The sequence below is a fragment of the Nilaparvata lugens genome, chromosome 11 (genome assembly GCF_014356525.2).
Source record: "Nilaparvata lugens isolate BPH chromosome 11, ASM1435652v1, whole genome shotgun sequence".
In the NCBI taxonomy this organism is placed as follows: Eukaryota; Metazoa; Arthropoda; class Insecta; order Hemiptera; family Delphacidae; genus Nilaparvata; species Nilaparvata lugens.
Window position 1 is genome coordinate 43,277,010 of NC_052514.1, and position 15,903 is coordinate 43,292,912.

Here is a 15,903-nt window from a genome sequence, read left to right on the forward strand (position 1 = left end):
TTCAGAAGATTTTAAATCCAATGTTCAATCCATGTTGAATCCAATGTTAAGTCCCATCTCCCAATGTTAAATCCAAGCTACGATTTTGTCCCGTTCACACCAGCTTAGCGTGACTTTCAATATTTGGAGATGATAATATTCATATACTAGGTTAGCACAAACAATACAATGATCAAAAAAACAGGCTATTGCACAAAACTTCTTCAATTTCCTAATTTAGTTTCAAATTAGCCAAATATTATACATAGGTTATGTCCATTACAATTTCTACACCAAATCACAATCTGAAAATATGAATTAGAATAAAACAAACAATTTTGAATTTTGATAGATTGATAGTAAAACTTTCTTGAAAACATGAAACAAACTTTAAATTCACAAAATAGAGAATAAAAAAACTTAAATTTCGAGCTCGAAAATATCACGTTATGGTACCGTATTTAAATATATTATTTAAATATATTATTTATATATTTAAATATATTAGCCATATTATGGCTACGTCTTCCAAAGACGTATTCCTATAGTGAGGTCCACGTTATAATGGCAGTGGACAAAGATAGGAGAACAGCGTTGCTGATTCTCTGCCATGCCACTGCCTTAGAATGTGATTGATTATTTTCAACAAGAATGAACAGTTGGAATATTACGTCTCATGTACCGGTATCAGCTATCCTCTATAATAATGCGGTGAATCGGCAACGTCGCCCTCCACTGTGAATCCTCAGGGAGGTAGAACCAATGATGATAGTGGAAAATATGAACACACTTTTAAGAAATTGTATTAAAATATCCTCAGGGTGGTAAATCCTTCAGGGAGGTCATAGAGACCTTCAGGTGGAGACAGTCGAGGAGATGATTGTAAAAACAGCAAGGACCTATGAAGAGGCTCTACATGACCACCAAAATGTTGAGGCAATCCAGGTTTTGGACAACTCAACATTAACGAGGAGATTGAAAAGGAAGAAGCCAACAGATCTGGTGTAAACCTCCAGGAGTGCTTAGTGAAAATGTAAAAAATAGCATATTTATTTAGTGCAGTTATTATGAATGAGCTAATTTAAAACAAGGAGAAGCTATTACAAAACTCTTCTTGTATAATGACTTGAAGTATTAGTTCAGGATAGAAATAAACTGATCGTTAGTCCTAGTACTAGTAACAGTGATATTCAATTGAAAAAATTGAAAATATTCAATTGATATATAAATTGAAAAAAATCAATGATAACAGTGCAAAATATGAACACAGTTTTAAGAAATTGTATTAAAATTTATTAGGAAAATATTACAAAATTACAATGGGTACATAGAACACGTTTTTACAAATGATTGGTAACATGTGGTACTTTGATTCACAGTAATTTTCATAATGATAGCAAGCAAAGATCCTAAGCAAAAAATATTGAGAGTTTAATTTTTTGATAAAATATTTCAAAACATAGACCTAGAAAATAAATTATTATTTATAAATTGAGGTTTACGATGGATAATAATTATATGAAGAGAGTTTTCTGTCTTAAAACTAGAAGTGGCAGGCATTTTCACACTGGGAAGAGTTTCAAACTGACATTGTTCTCCACATTTTCAGAAAATTTGAGCAAGATTTTTGTTTAGCCGAAGAGACCTCCGTATCCTGGGTATCCTCCGTAGTATCCTCCGTGTCCATATCCGCCATAGCCTCCGTATCCGGAGTATCCTCCGTATCCTCCGTAACCTGCAACAAAATTGAATTCATTCAATTTATGTGGAATCAAATAACAAACAAGAGAGAAATCTATGAAAACTTCTCCTTTTCTTCCTCTTTCCAGGATTAGGCATACACACTTGTTCCGGATTCAAAGGATATAATAGAAAATATATCTATAAAAGATATCAATGAAAGCTACTAGATGAAATTGAGAAACAATGGAATATATGTCATGTTTAATCAAGTTAAAATTGTAAAGATAATGTAAAAATTGTTTTACAAACGAGTTAAAATTGTGAAGCCTAATTAAGTGGAAAGAATAATACTTCAAAACTTTATTGAAATATCAATTATGAGTTGAATCAATCAAATATGCCCTATCCTTGGCGGCGAGAAGAAAAAGAAGGATAAAAAGATGAAATACTGCTGTATAGCTGAATGAATCATTCTTAATTGTAGGGTCAAGTCAATACTTGATTGGAGGTTATAAAATTGTGATTTTTTTGTGAGCCAATTTTTTTTTGTGCTCTTCAATGTATCGTCTGATAAATTCTCGAATTGTCTATTGATTTGTTCATCAATTTATTGGATTGATGTGGAATCAATAAGTATTGATCTGTAAAAATACAAATTTGAATCAACTGAATAAAATATGACAGAATCAAGACTGATTCTCTAATTTATTTAGTCATTATATAATTATTTATTCATTTATAATTTATTTAGAAATTGATATTTGTTTGGAAAAACTATGATTGTATTCAGCAAATTATAAAATCTGTTATATTCTAGAGGCGAGAGATGCTGGGAGTACACATGTGTGCGAGTCCGCCATTGAAAATTTCCATAATTTAAAACATTTGAGATACAGTGGATTATGGAAAACATTTGTCAGAGAGAGGAAATTGGTAGATTATGTCCGTTATTATGTGGGATTCAGGGAATCTTGAAAACATAGTATGTATCTTGGTTTAAGAGCAGTAGCATATACTCATATTTATTTTTTGTAAAGCTTTTTTTTGTATTTTGTTTTTGGCAAATAAAATTCATTCATAGTGTAACAAAATTAGAGCATGTTTTTAATTTCATGTGAGAATCTATGTTCTATTGTGAGGTAGACCCATGCGGAGCACAGGTTACCTGCCATAGTGAGGTCCACGTTTTAATGGCAGTGGAGAAAGATGGAACAACGTTGCGATCCTCAGTCTTGTCAATGCCTTCTAACTTGACGGTAGCTGATACAGGTTTATTGAAGTAATATTAACTGTTCATTCTCGTTTGAAACAATCAATTATATTTTATTGAGAAATGAATTATATTTTTCAATAATTTCATAATGAATTTTCATTGACCGAGCGAAGTGAAGTCTGAGATTCAAGTCGACGGTTTGGCATTTCTCTTAATGTTTAAATGATTGAATGTTTGAATGTTTGGATGTTTGAATGTTTGAATGTTTGAATGTTTGAATGTTTGAATGTTTTAATGTTTGAATGTTTGAATGTTTGAATGTTTGAATGTTTGAATGTTTGAATGTTTGAATGTTTGAATGTTTGAATGTTTGAATGTTTGAATGTTTGAATGTTTGAATGTTTGAATGTTTGAATGTTTGAATGTTTGAATGTTTGAATGTTTGAATGTTTGAATGTTTGAATGTTTGAATGTTTGAATGTTTGAATGTTTGAATGTTTGAATGTTTGAATGTTTGAATGTTTGAATGTTTGAATGTTTGAATGTTTGAATGTTGAATGTTTGAATGTTGAATATTTGAATGTTTGAATGTTTGAATGTTTGAATGTTGAATGTTTGAATGTTGAATATTTGAATGTTTGAATGTTTGAATGTTTGATGTTTGAATGTTTGAATGTTGAATGTTTGAATGTTTGAATGTTTGATGTTTGAATGTTTGAATGTTTGAATGTTTGAATGTTTGAATGTTTGAATGTTTGAATGTTTATATGTTTTTATGTTGCGCATTTACGGCAAAACGCGATAATAGATTTTCATGAAATTTGTCAGGTATGTTCCTTTTTAAATTGCGCGTCGACGTATATACAAGGTTTTTGGGAATTTTGCATTTCAAGGATAATATAAAAGGAAAAAGGAGCCTCCTTCATACGCCAATATTACCGTAAAAATCCGACTATAGAATTATTCATCATAAATCAGCTGACAAGTGATTACACAGATGTGTGGAGAAGCCAGTCTATTGCCGTATTTCCATAAGGTCTATAGTTTCAATCAGGTACTCGTGGATGAGAATACTGCGTGAGGTCTACTGTTCACAGAACTACTAGTTATCATGGATTAGATTTGGGCTATACTTACGTCCATAGCCTCCATATCCGCCATATGGGTAACCTCCGTATCCGCCAAGTCCTCCGTATCCGCCGTATCCGCCGTATCCACTGTATCCGCCGTAGTACGGCGAGGCGTATCCAAGTCCGTAGGTGCTTGAAGTCTTCAGGTCCTGCTTGGCTTCAGCCTCGGCAGGTGCGGCAAAGACTGCGCACAGGCAGCTGGCAGCTACGATCAACTGCAAAAATTATAAAGAATAAATCATTATAAATTATATTAACCTTCCGGCAGTCGCGCTGTTGTAAAAAGTACAACAGTTTCAGTTTTTTTGCTGCACAAAACTATTGAACGGGGTGGTGTCAGTGAATGAGTCACCTATTGAAATTGAAATTGAAATTATATTTATTCTTCTTCTTAAGAAATATTACACAAAACTATTGAATGGGGTGGTGTCAGTGAATGAGTCACCTATTGAAATTGAAATTGAAATTATATTTATTCTTCTTCTTAAGAAATATTACACAAAACTATTGAATGGGGTGGTGTCAGTGAATGAGTCACCTATTGAAATTGAAATTGAAATTATATTTATTCTTCTTCTTAAGAAATATTACACAAAACTATGAATGGGGTGGTGTCAGTGAATGAGTCACCTATTGAAATTGAAATTGAAATATATTTATTCTTCTTCTTAAGAAATATTACACAAAACTATTGAATGGGGTGGTGTCAGTGAATGAGTCACCTATTGAAATTGAAATTGAAATTATATTTATTCTTTTTCTATCAAATACTAACAATACAGAATATACATATATAAAACTTGACGAAGGTTCCTCACATGGGCAAAGCGTGTGTGCGAGGAAAATGCATTCCAAAACTCCCCATCACTCCACTGAGTTGCAGTATCAACCGAGCAATGGTTTATTTATTTATTTATTAGAACAGTCACAAACACGATATTTGGAAAGAGAAACAGGCAATTGCCCAAAACTTCTTAAATTCCTTGATTTTGGCACATAAATAGTCCAAAGTGAGGTTAAGTTTAAAATTTCTGTTTTCACCAAAGATTAACACTCAGAGAATACGTATTCGAGTTATGACTGATGAATTTTGAATTTCGAAGGGTTGATAAGAGCCGGAAATAACACTAAACAATCCAAAAGTTTCAATAATATTGAAATAAACTTGAAAATTTTGAGCAGAAAAATTAAAACTACTATCACTGCAACTATCAGCTCAACTATCTAATGGTTCAGTCTTAAGGTGACATTATTTAGTCGCGACAGTGCATACGTATGATAGGGACAGACTGTTATACGGGGACTGTAAACGAACCAATAACACAGAATTGATGGCTCTGCTTGGTGTACCTTTGGGCTACGAAATGGTAATCATCCAAATGGTTATAGGCGTGGAATAATCCAATCAGATGGTAAAGGTAATAATACAATCATTAATATTTATGTTTTGACAGTAAACAGAGTGCATAAACTTGGAAAATTGAATATTGTAAAGATTACAACACGCGTTTGCTCGTGTGATTGAGTATGGCGCGACTACCGGAAGGTTAAAGTAATAGAATACATGACTGAACAAATGAATTAATAAAAGAAATCAAGTGAATGGATGAGATTAGATTTCAATAGAATTGAAGAAATAAGAAATGAAATTAAACTAATTTAATAAATGGAGAAACAGTAAGTACATGAAACTGTAGGTACTCGTAAATGCATGAAATGAATAGGTACTCGTAAATGCATGAAATGAATAGGTACTCGTGAATTCATGAAATGAATAGGTACTCGTAAATGCATGAAATGAATAGGTACTCGTAAATACATGAAATGAATTCTTCAGCTGACTAAATAATGAATATACCACAACAACTTTCTTCTTATGCATTTTCAATTTATTCTTATATCCTGAAAATGGACGATGATGTTAGTCAATTCTGTTGTTCAAAGAACTTAACCTGTATAAAGGTTCGAAGAATACGTGTTCGAAATTTGAAGCAGATTGATCAATTATTTCTAAAGCTATTGTAGAACATACAAACAGACGAACAACGATTTTGGCCTTCAGTGAGTCAAAAGTGAGAACTCGCTAACGCTTGTTCAATATTATGTTTTATTTCAAGTTGAAGTCATACGAATTTCAATACAGTGATTCCAGTATAACAATAAATAAAGGTGCGTACAGACTTTCGCTCTGCTCCGCAACCGAACGTCACTCCAGCAGAGCGATTGATGATCGACCGGGGAGCAACAATGGTTCGACCGGGGAACGCGAGAAGATCTAACATCTTCCGTAAAGTTCATGATGGGTGCGTGGGCGGCGCGACTGTAGTTCGATGGAGGAACGAGGGCGGTTCGAGGGAGGAGCGTGCTCGGTGCGGGTTGGAAGAGCATATATGTGTACGCAGCTTTACAGTGCATCATCCATTGCTTCTGAGGAAACCCCAGAAAAGATCATTGAGATGATCAACAAGCAAAACCCCACTTTGAAGGTGGAGGAGTAAAAATGAAGGTGGATTATTTTTAAAAATAAAAATAATTCAAATTTATTTAAAAATAAATTTGAAGGTGGAGTGGAATAATTGGAAAACTCTGGAATCCAGTTACCACTAAATAATCAAATCTATTACAAAAATCAAACGAAAACAAAGTCTCAGGGTAAATAAGTAGTGTCCTTGACCTCAGATCGGTTACAATGGCTTAACTCCGAAGTCAAATTATCAATGTTAACACAAAACCTTATCAGCCATAAACAACCTTTTTAAACGTGAGAACTGATAGCAGCCAAAGCGATTGTCATTGAACATGTCTCACCTCTTTCTCTTCTGCTCATTCTTCTCCTTCATTCTCGACCATTTCCTCATCCTCCTCCTCCTTCTCCTACTCATCCTTGCACTCGTCCTCCTACTCCCAATTCAATTATTTATTCATAATTATTTTTCTTCTTCAATTTTTCCTTTTTCTTTCTCTTCTTCTTCTACCAACTTCTCCTTTTTCTCACCCTCTTCTTCTGCTTCTCCGTCTTCTTCTTCCTCCTTCTTCATCTCCTCATCCTCCTCCTCTTCCTCCTCCTCCTCCATTATTCCACTCGGTCTCCTCCTCACAACTCGATTAATCTGTTTCACTCCTCCTCTTTTTCTTCTTCTTTTTCGTCATCTTCTTGTTCATCTTCCTCTTCTTCTTGTGTCCTCCCTCTTCCCCTGCTTCTTCTTCTTTCGCTCCTTCTCACCCTTCTCCTGCTTCTCCTTCCTCCTCCTAAATCTCCTCAACCTCCTCCTACTCATCAGTCCACTCGTTCTCCTCCTCCAAACTCTATTAATCTTCTCCCCTCTTCATTATTCTTCTTCTCCATTCTTCTTCATCTTCTTCTTCTCCTTCTCCTCCTCCATTCTGTCTTCTTCTTCATGTCCTTCTTTTTTCTCTCTCTTCTTCTGCTCCTCCTTCTTCTTTTTCGTCCACCTCTTCCATCATCTCATCCTTCTCCTCTTACTCAACATTCCACATGTTCTCCTCCTCACAACTCTATCAATCTTTTCCTCTCTCTTTTCTTCTTCTTCTTCCACATTTCTATTTCCTCTTTCCTCTTGGAATTATTTTCTCTCCTCCACGTCAAAAATTCTTCACCGAAGGAAACAGCTAAGGACAAATATAACAGCACACACACAAACACACCTTTTGAACGGAATCACATGTCTGATTGTTGGCTGCTCCTCACTAACTGTGCAATATTTGCATAACATAAATCTTCCGCGTAGGTTTTTTCCGTTTCAAGTGTTTTCGAGCGGAAATCGTTGTAACCCGAATCAAGTACGAGAATATTGTCCTGAATGAAGTGCAAAGATTTGTTCTTTCTGATAAAATACTAGTGGTGTGCAACAAGTCTGAGTTCCTCGATCCCAAGGACTTTAGTTCTAACGTAACAGTAAAGCCCTGCACTCACACATCGATTTTTTTCGTACGATATTTTGCCGTCCTTAAAAATTTGATTAGATTGAACAGATGATGTTTGTCAAGTTGCGATTAATTTGATAGAATTTATAGGGACGGTAAAATATAAGGACGAACAGGAATCGATGTGTGTGTAGAACTTATAGAGAGAAAATATCATACAATAAATTGCATTATACGTCTCTGATTGTATCAACTTCGAATTTAAGACAGTTCATCTACTACTCCACTCATCTATGGACTGTAATTGTTGGGAATTCTAAATCAATTCAAATGCTTTGAATCAAAATTGCACACACTGTTGTTAGTATTTACAAGGATTATTTAATGTGTATTCTCCGATGTTAACATTAAAACTTGATTTGATTTGTTATTTTCCAATTTGCCCAATAAAAATGTAAATTGAATATAAATATAAGTTATTGACCAAATTTGGGAGTTAAAGTATATTCAATGATGGGTTGGATGATTCATTTAAACTGTAATAATATTGAGTTAATAATAGATTTTGAGTGACAATAAACAATAGAAATCAAATACGAAATGATAATATTATTAAAATTCAGAACCAGCTGGATCACTTTGAGAAACACACAGCCTGAGAACGCCCTTCAAATTCTATTGGTGGATTGCAATTTCAACGTCAGCCGAGAACACTATTACGTCGACCAATCACGAGCGAGAACACTTTTGGTGCTGAGTAGGCCTATTAGTCCACGCCCACAACACACTCTCATTGGCTGATGCTTTTATGTCATAGAATCGACTACATTTCGTCGGATTATACGTTTCAAATCAATGAGGGGTATTGGTTGAAATTGAAATTAGTTTCAAAAGGGGATGAATGGGATTTTAACAGTTTTAATAATCACTGAATTGGAGAGAAAATATTTATAAATAGAATGAGATGGTTGTTATTGTTATGATAGTCAATAATTGGAAGGACTCATCCAAAAAATAATAATGGAATATGAAGAAAAAGATGAGTTCGATTTGACTTTTATTGAATCTCTTGTGAAAATTGTAAGACGAAATGAGAATTGGCATCATCTACGAAATGGCTAGACGGTATCGAACATGATATGAATAATAATGATAATTCTCTCTCTGCTCTCTGGTTCCTCCAATCTCCGAAAAAAGCAATAGGATTTAAGTTTCTATAGAACAGTGTGAAAATTCCAAATCTTCTCACATGATTGAGTAGATAAATGATAAACGAAAATAATTATAATTGCATGGCTTGTATTTGTGTAACTTCAAAAATCCAGTTTTCAATCTTATTTTTTTATGAGTTTGTGAAAGTTTAACACAAGTTATATTTGTTTTCTTGGAATATTTCAAACATATATTAATTATTGTTATTCTTGTAAAAATAATTAAAAACAGGATCTTGAGGTTAAAGAAATACACATCCATGCAATCCTAATTATTTTCGTTTACCATTTATATACTCAATTATGTAAGGATATTTGGAATTTTCACATTGTTCTATAGAAACTTAAATCCTATTGCTTTTTTCATGTCCTTCTTTTTCTCTCTCTTCTTCTGCTCCTCCTTCTTCTTTTTCGTCCACCTCTTCCATCATCTCATCCTTCTCCTCTTACTCAACATTCACATGTTCTCCTCCTCACAACTCTATCAATCTTTTCCTCTCTCTTTTCTTCTTCTTCTTCTTCTTCTTCTTCTTCTTCTTCTTCCACATTTCTATTTCCTCTTTCCTCTTGGAATTATTTTCTTTCCTCCACGTCAAAAATTCTTCACCGAAGGAAACAGCTAAGGACAAATATAACAGCACACACACAAACACACCTTTTAAACGGAATCACATGTCTGATTGTTGGCTGCTCCTCACTAACTGTGCAATATTTGCATAACATAAATCTTCCGCGTAGGTTTTTTCCGTTTCAAGTGTTTTCGAGCGGAAATCGTTGTAACCCGAATCAAGTACGAGAATATTGTCCTGAATGAAGTGCAAAGATTTGTTCTTTCTGATAAAATACTAGTGGTGTGCAACAAGTCTGAGTTCCTCGATCCCAAGGACTTTAGTTCCAACGTAACAGTAAAGCCCTGCACTCACACATCGATTTTTTTCGTACGATATTTTGCCGTCCTTAAAAATTTGATTAGATTGAACAGATGATGTTTGTCAAGTTGCGATTAATCTGATAGAATTTGTAGGGACGGTAAAATATAAGGACGAACAGGAATCGATGTGTGTGTAGAACTTATAGAGAGAAAATATCATACAATAAATTGCATTATACGTCTCTGATTGTATCAACTTCGAATTTAAGACAGTTCATCTACTACTCCACTCATCTATGGACTGTAATTGCTGGGAATTCTGAATCAATTCAAATGCTTTGAATCAAAATTGCACACACTGTTGTTAGTATTTACAATGATTATTTAATGTGTATTCTCCGATGTTAACATTAAAACTTGATTTGATTTGTTATTTTCCAATTTGCCCAATAAAAATGTAAATTGAATATAAATATAAGTTATTGACCAAATTTGGGAGTTAAAGTATATTCAATGATGGGTTGGATGATTCATTTAAACTGTAATAATATTGAGTTAATAATAGATTTTGAGTGACAATAAACAATAGAAATCAAATACGAAATGATAATATTATTAAAATCAGAACCAGCTGGATCACTTTGAGAAACACACAGCCTGAGAACGCCCTTCAAATTCTATTGGTGGATTGCAATTTCAACGTCAGCCGAGAACACTATTACGTCGACCAATCACGAGCGAGAACACTTTTGGTGCTGAGTAGGCCTATTAGTCCACGCCCACAACACGCTCTCATTGGCTGATGCTTTTATGTCATAGAATCGACTACATTTCGTCGGATTATACGTTTCAAATCAATGAGGGGTATTGGTTGAAATTGAAATTAGTTTCAAAAGGGGATGAATGGGATTTAACAGTTTTAATAATCACTGAATTGGAGAGAAAATATTTATAAATAGAATGAGATGGTTGTTATTGTTATGATAGTCATAATTGGAAGGACTCATCCAAAAAATAATAATGGAATATGAAGAAAAAGATGAGTTCGATTTGACTTTTATTGAATCTCTTGTGAAAATTGTAAGACGAAATGAGAATTGGCATCATCTACGAATGGCTAGACGGTATCGAACATGATATGAATAATAATGATAATTCTCTCTTGCTCTCTGGTTCCTCCAATCTCCGAAAAAAGCAATAGGATTTAAGTTTCTATAGAACAGTGTGAAAATTCCAAATCTTCTCACATGATTGAGTAGATAAATGATAAACGAAAATAATTATAATTGCATGGCTTGTATTTGTGTAACTTCAAAAATCCAGTTTTCAATCTTATTTTTTTATGAGTTTGTGAAAGTTTAACACAAGTTATATTTGTTCTCTTGGAATATTTCAAACATATATTAATTATTGTTATTCTTGTAAAAATAAATTAAAAACAGGATCTTTGAGGTTACACAAATACACGGCCATGCAATAATAAATATTTTCGTTTATCATTTATCTACTCAATTATGTAAGAAGATTTGGAATTTTCACACTGTTCTATAGAAACTTAAATCCTATTGCTTTTTTCGGAGATTGGAGGAACCAGAGAGCAGAGAGAGAATCATCATTATTATTCATATCATGTTCGATACCGTCTAGCCATTTCGTAGATGATGCCAATTCTCACCATCTCGAACGTTCTCTCTCACACTGTTTCTCTTTTTTCTATTTCTCTCTCTCTCGTACTCTCTCTACCACTGTCATTCTGTCACTCTCTCACTCCCTCTCACTCCCTCTCTCTCTCACTGCCAGTCCGTCTCTCTCACTCACTCTCATTCCACTGTTATTTCCCAAAACATTTTATTAGTATATATCTCCCCTTCCATTTATTTCGAGTTCAAGCACGAAAAACAATTTCAATTCAATAAGCTATTCAAGGATAATTTTTGGATATTTTTTGGCATTCCATCAAGTTGATTAACATTTTCTGTTCTTGTTACAGGCAATATCAGTCATTCTCTCATCAAATCTCATTTTGTATTCAGAGTGTATTGCTGAAACAATATATTATTCTCTTGACTTTTTGTTTTGTTAACGAATGTAAATGTTCCATTGCCAAATTATGTCATTTGAATCAAAACCTATTTGTTCGATGCATATCCTTGACTAGGAATGATGTTATTGACAGATTATGAACCTATTTTAGTGTTCAATAAATTATTGTTGACCAGAATCTTCAATCAGCTTCATTTTTAATGTCATGAATTCTACTATCAATTCAGGCTCTGTTGATCCTAGTTTGTTCATACTATGCTCATTATTTTGTGAAATTGGGCCTAAGTCTACATGGTGAATAAAAACCAAATTGGATGAAATCTGATAGGGTGTATGGGAATCAGATAGAGTCAATTTGAGTTCATGAACGATGAAGCATGATAATAATCACAAGATTAGATTGTCATTTATCCAATTGTTTTAGGAATTTTAAAATGACTGGATCTGTTACAAGGGAAATCATTGTCTAAATTTGATGTTTTCTAAATTTGGCTAAGTGGTTTTTTGTTTTGTTTCGGTTTTGTATATGTTTGGACTTTTTAACATAAAAAATCATTTCTAAGTGGAAAGTGAGAATTTAAAGTTTCTGAATTAGCATCTTGTGCGGACATTTTTGTTTTTTTTTGTACTAATTTTGCTAGTTGTTTATTCTTGTTGTAATTTAATATTACTTGTATTTTATGTATGTGTGTAAAGGAAAATAAATTGAAATTGAAATTGAAATTGAAATTGAAATTGAAATTGAAATTGAAAGTATTGTGCTGACTATAACCTTAGTGTCCGGTTTCCCATTAGGGAACTTTGGATTAAATACGACGAGGTTGAACTACCCTTGGGTCTCCTCACTATTGAAAGCCATACGCTAATAATAATAAGAGGAAGAAAGGGAAGAAGAAGGAAGTACTAAATTCTCTCTGTTCACAAGTAACTTACAATATTACCAACCTATAACCACAGAAATAAAAAATCTGTGTTTATTCCTCAGTGCTATGAGTTACGTCCTATCATCGCCCACATAATTCAAGAGTGTTCACCCAGCTTACTAGAGTAATATCTACTCAATTAACAAGGTCTCATGTGATAATTCTCCACCAAAATATTAGTCAACTTCAACTCGATTCACTTTAAAATATCAGCATTGGTTAAACGGGAACCATTTAATCTATTCATAAGGAACTCTGACAGTCCACTAAAAGTAATTGTAGAGTCTCTTGTTTCTCTCATGCCTGACGTCCTAGTTATGAGTTGCAATAGTTACTTATGAGTTACAAGTTACATACTTGATTACTATCAGTTACCAGGTCAATTTTCCACTTAAGATAGCAATTATGTGAACATGAGTTTAGGAAGGCACATGTTAACCCAGTTTATAATATTGTTGATCAGCTAATTTGGTTTTCCAATTATAACAAATCAATTTGTCTAATTTGTAATATAGTAACTGAAAAAGCAGATTGATTTACAAGCATGACCCTGTAGCTGAATGTTAACGTTGATGTGACTTACATTAATATTGTTAATTAAGATGTATTAAAATCAAATTCATAGATTATTATTTGGATTGAATTAATGTTATAAATAATATTGTTCATCAGCTTATTTGATTTTGTGATTAGTAACTGAAAATCCAGATAGATTTACAAACATGAGTCTATAGCTGAATGTTAACGTTGATGAGATTGAGAGGTTGATGAGGATGGGAGTTTTTGAGTTTTTAAATATTGTAAAAACAATTTTCATCCGGAGGCTTTCACTTAATGAAATCAGACTTCCACAACCCTCTCCAATTTGTAAAATATCATGCTGTAATGGTGATCAGATTCAATTATCTTCGAAGTATTACCTAGATAGTATATCTAGTATATAGTATCTAGTATCTAGTGTATCTAGTATATAGTATATCTAGACGGAGATAGTATATCTCCGTATTACCATGAAAGGTGAGTTTGAATTTGAAACGTAATAATTATGTATATGATACTCAAAGATAAAGTAATTTTTTTGCGGTTAAGTTTCATTAGCTTCAGTGAGTTGAGGTATTTTTCTTGACCAAACGTTCAGGTAGGTTGAACGTTTTTTTAAGTGAGTTGAAAACTCCTATAACAAAAATATAAAATTTAAAAATGAACTAATACTCTATAGAATAACAGTTTAGAGTTTAAAAAACAGGAGATATTAGAATAATATTTGAACTTTATCTTGGTGAGATTCTAAAATAAATCAATAGATTGTTGTCTTATAGCCTAGTTCTTTCACTAATAGAATAATATTAATCAATTAAAACTCGACTATCTGTATAGAGAAGTTGAAGATCATTTGAAAGAACTATGAAAACTCTATAAAAATGAAGATTGGATCAACATATTATCCTTTTCAACTGAGAGTTCAAGAAAGACGAAAAATTTCAGTCAATTATGGAAATTTGAGAAATATATCAAGGCTCAATAAATTATTTACCAACCGTCCAAGAAAGATAAACATTCAACTAAGCATATGAAAACTCAAAGGAGAGAATAAATGAAGAGTGTAGCAGAAGAATCAATTATTGAGTGAATTATTTTGACCAACAGTAGTTGAAGGAAATGGAGAATTTCTAAGAAGTTTGAAAACTCAAGGTGTGATAAAGATTGTAGATTATAATAAATTATGAGTGTGTATTAATGACCGATGACTTCTAGATGTACATTTAAAAAATTACAATCTGGAAGCTCTTGGTGGAATTGAAAATTAAAAATTAATAGAATCCAGACAGTCTAAGTCAGATGGGAATTTTGAAGGAGGAGTGAAAGCTCAAGGTGGAACTTAAGAGTGAGAATTGAACAAGGAGAAATAACTCATAGTGCCGTTTGCACAAAAACCGGTTAAATTTTGATCGTGATCAATTCCACGAGAACTAATCAGAGAAACCGTCTCTTTAAAAACCTTCTCTGATTGTTTCTCGTGGAATATTATTGATAACGATTAAAATTCAACCGGCTTTTGTGCAAACGGACCATAGATTACTGACAAGGAAGACGCGAAGAAAAACTTCCAAAAATGTATGAAAACTCTAAAAGAATTTGAAAATGAATCAATAGGATTCAGAGAGTTCAGTGATGTGGAAAATCGAAGTAAAATCAATAGTAAACTCATGGATTAATCAAAAAATGATATTTTTATCAAGAAAAATGAAAACTTTCGAATGAGGAAGTATAAAACTTCTTCAAATAAATTGAAAATAGACATAGACAGTGTAAGGATTTACTTACAAATTTTAATGAGAGGTGAAAACTCAGCAGGAAATGGAGAGTGAACGGTTAGATTATCGACTAATAGTGCAGAAAGATTGAAATTTTGAAAACTTTGAGTGATAGGTTGATTCAATGACCAACCGTTTTAGAAGGATGAGAGCTTCAATAAGGTATTTTCAATCTATTTCAATTTCAATACACATCTCATTAAATACAAAATTCATATATATTTTAATCCCTCTAGCTTTAGCTATTTGAGGAATATTTAAAAAAAATACTAAAAACATTACTATGTTGAAATAACTTACATAATAAACAAATATAAATATATTATATTAAATGAATGTATTACAAAGCAAATTAGAAATTCATAAATAATTACTGATAATAAAATGTAAAACTTCCCATATAACTATTAAATGATCGCTAGTTGAGAAACTATTGTGAGCTTGCATTCTTACTGTAAATCAACATATGTCATATTTATGTCAATCATCAATATTGCAATGAAAAATAATTTCAATTTTGTCCGAACTTCACCCCTTCTTTGTAAATTTCGCAATTCCAGAGGCAATGAGTTCAGAAATATGAAAAATGAGTTATGAAAACTCTTGGAAAAATCACGAGTAGAATATAAATACAATCATCAATATTAATA

At 32.8% G+C, this 15,903-nt stretch overlaps 1 protein-coding gene across 1 annotated transcript in view; it reads right to left on the reverse strand.

The window, feature by feature from the left end:
• Positions 1–1,249: 1,249 nt before the first annotated feature.
• The window catches only part of LOC111053319 (keratin-associated protein 19-2), a 14,995-nt gene continuing 341 nt past the window's right edge, over positions 1,250–15,903 (reverse strand). The window contains exons 2-3 of the mRNA XM_039438475.1: positions 4,013–4,220; positions 1,250–1,714 (exon numbers count right to left, since the gene is read on the reverse strand). Coding sequence (XP_039294409.1) covers positions 1,611–1,714; positions 4,013–4,220 — 312 coding nt within the window. The 3' untranslated portion in view covers positions 1,250–1,610. The remainder of the gene's footprint in view (positions 1,715–4,012; positions 4,221–15,903) is intronic.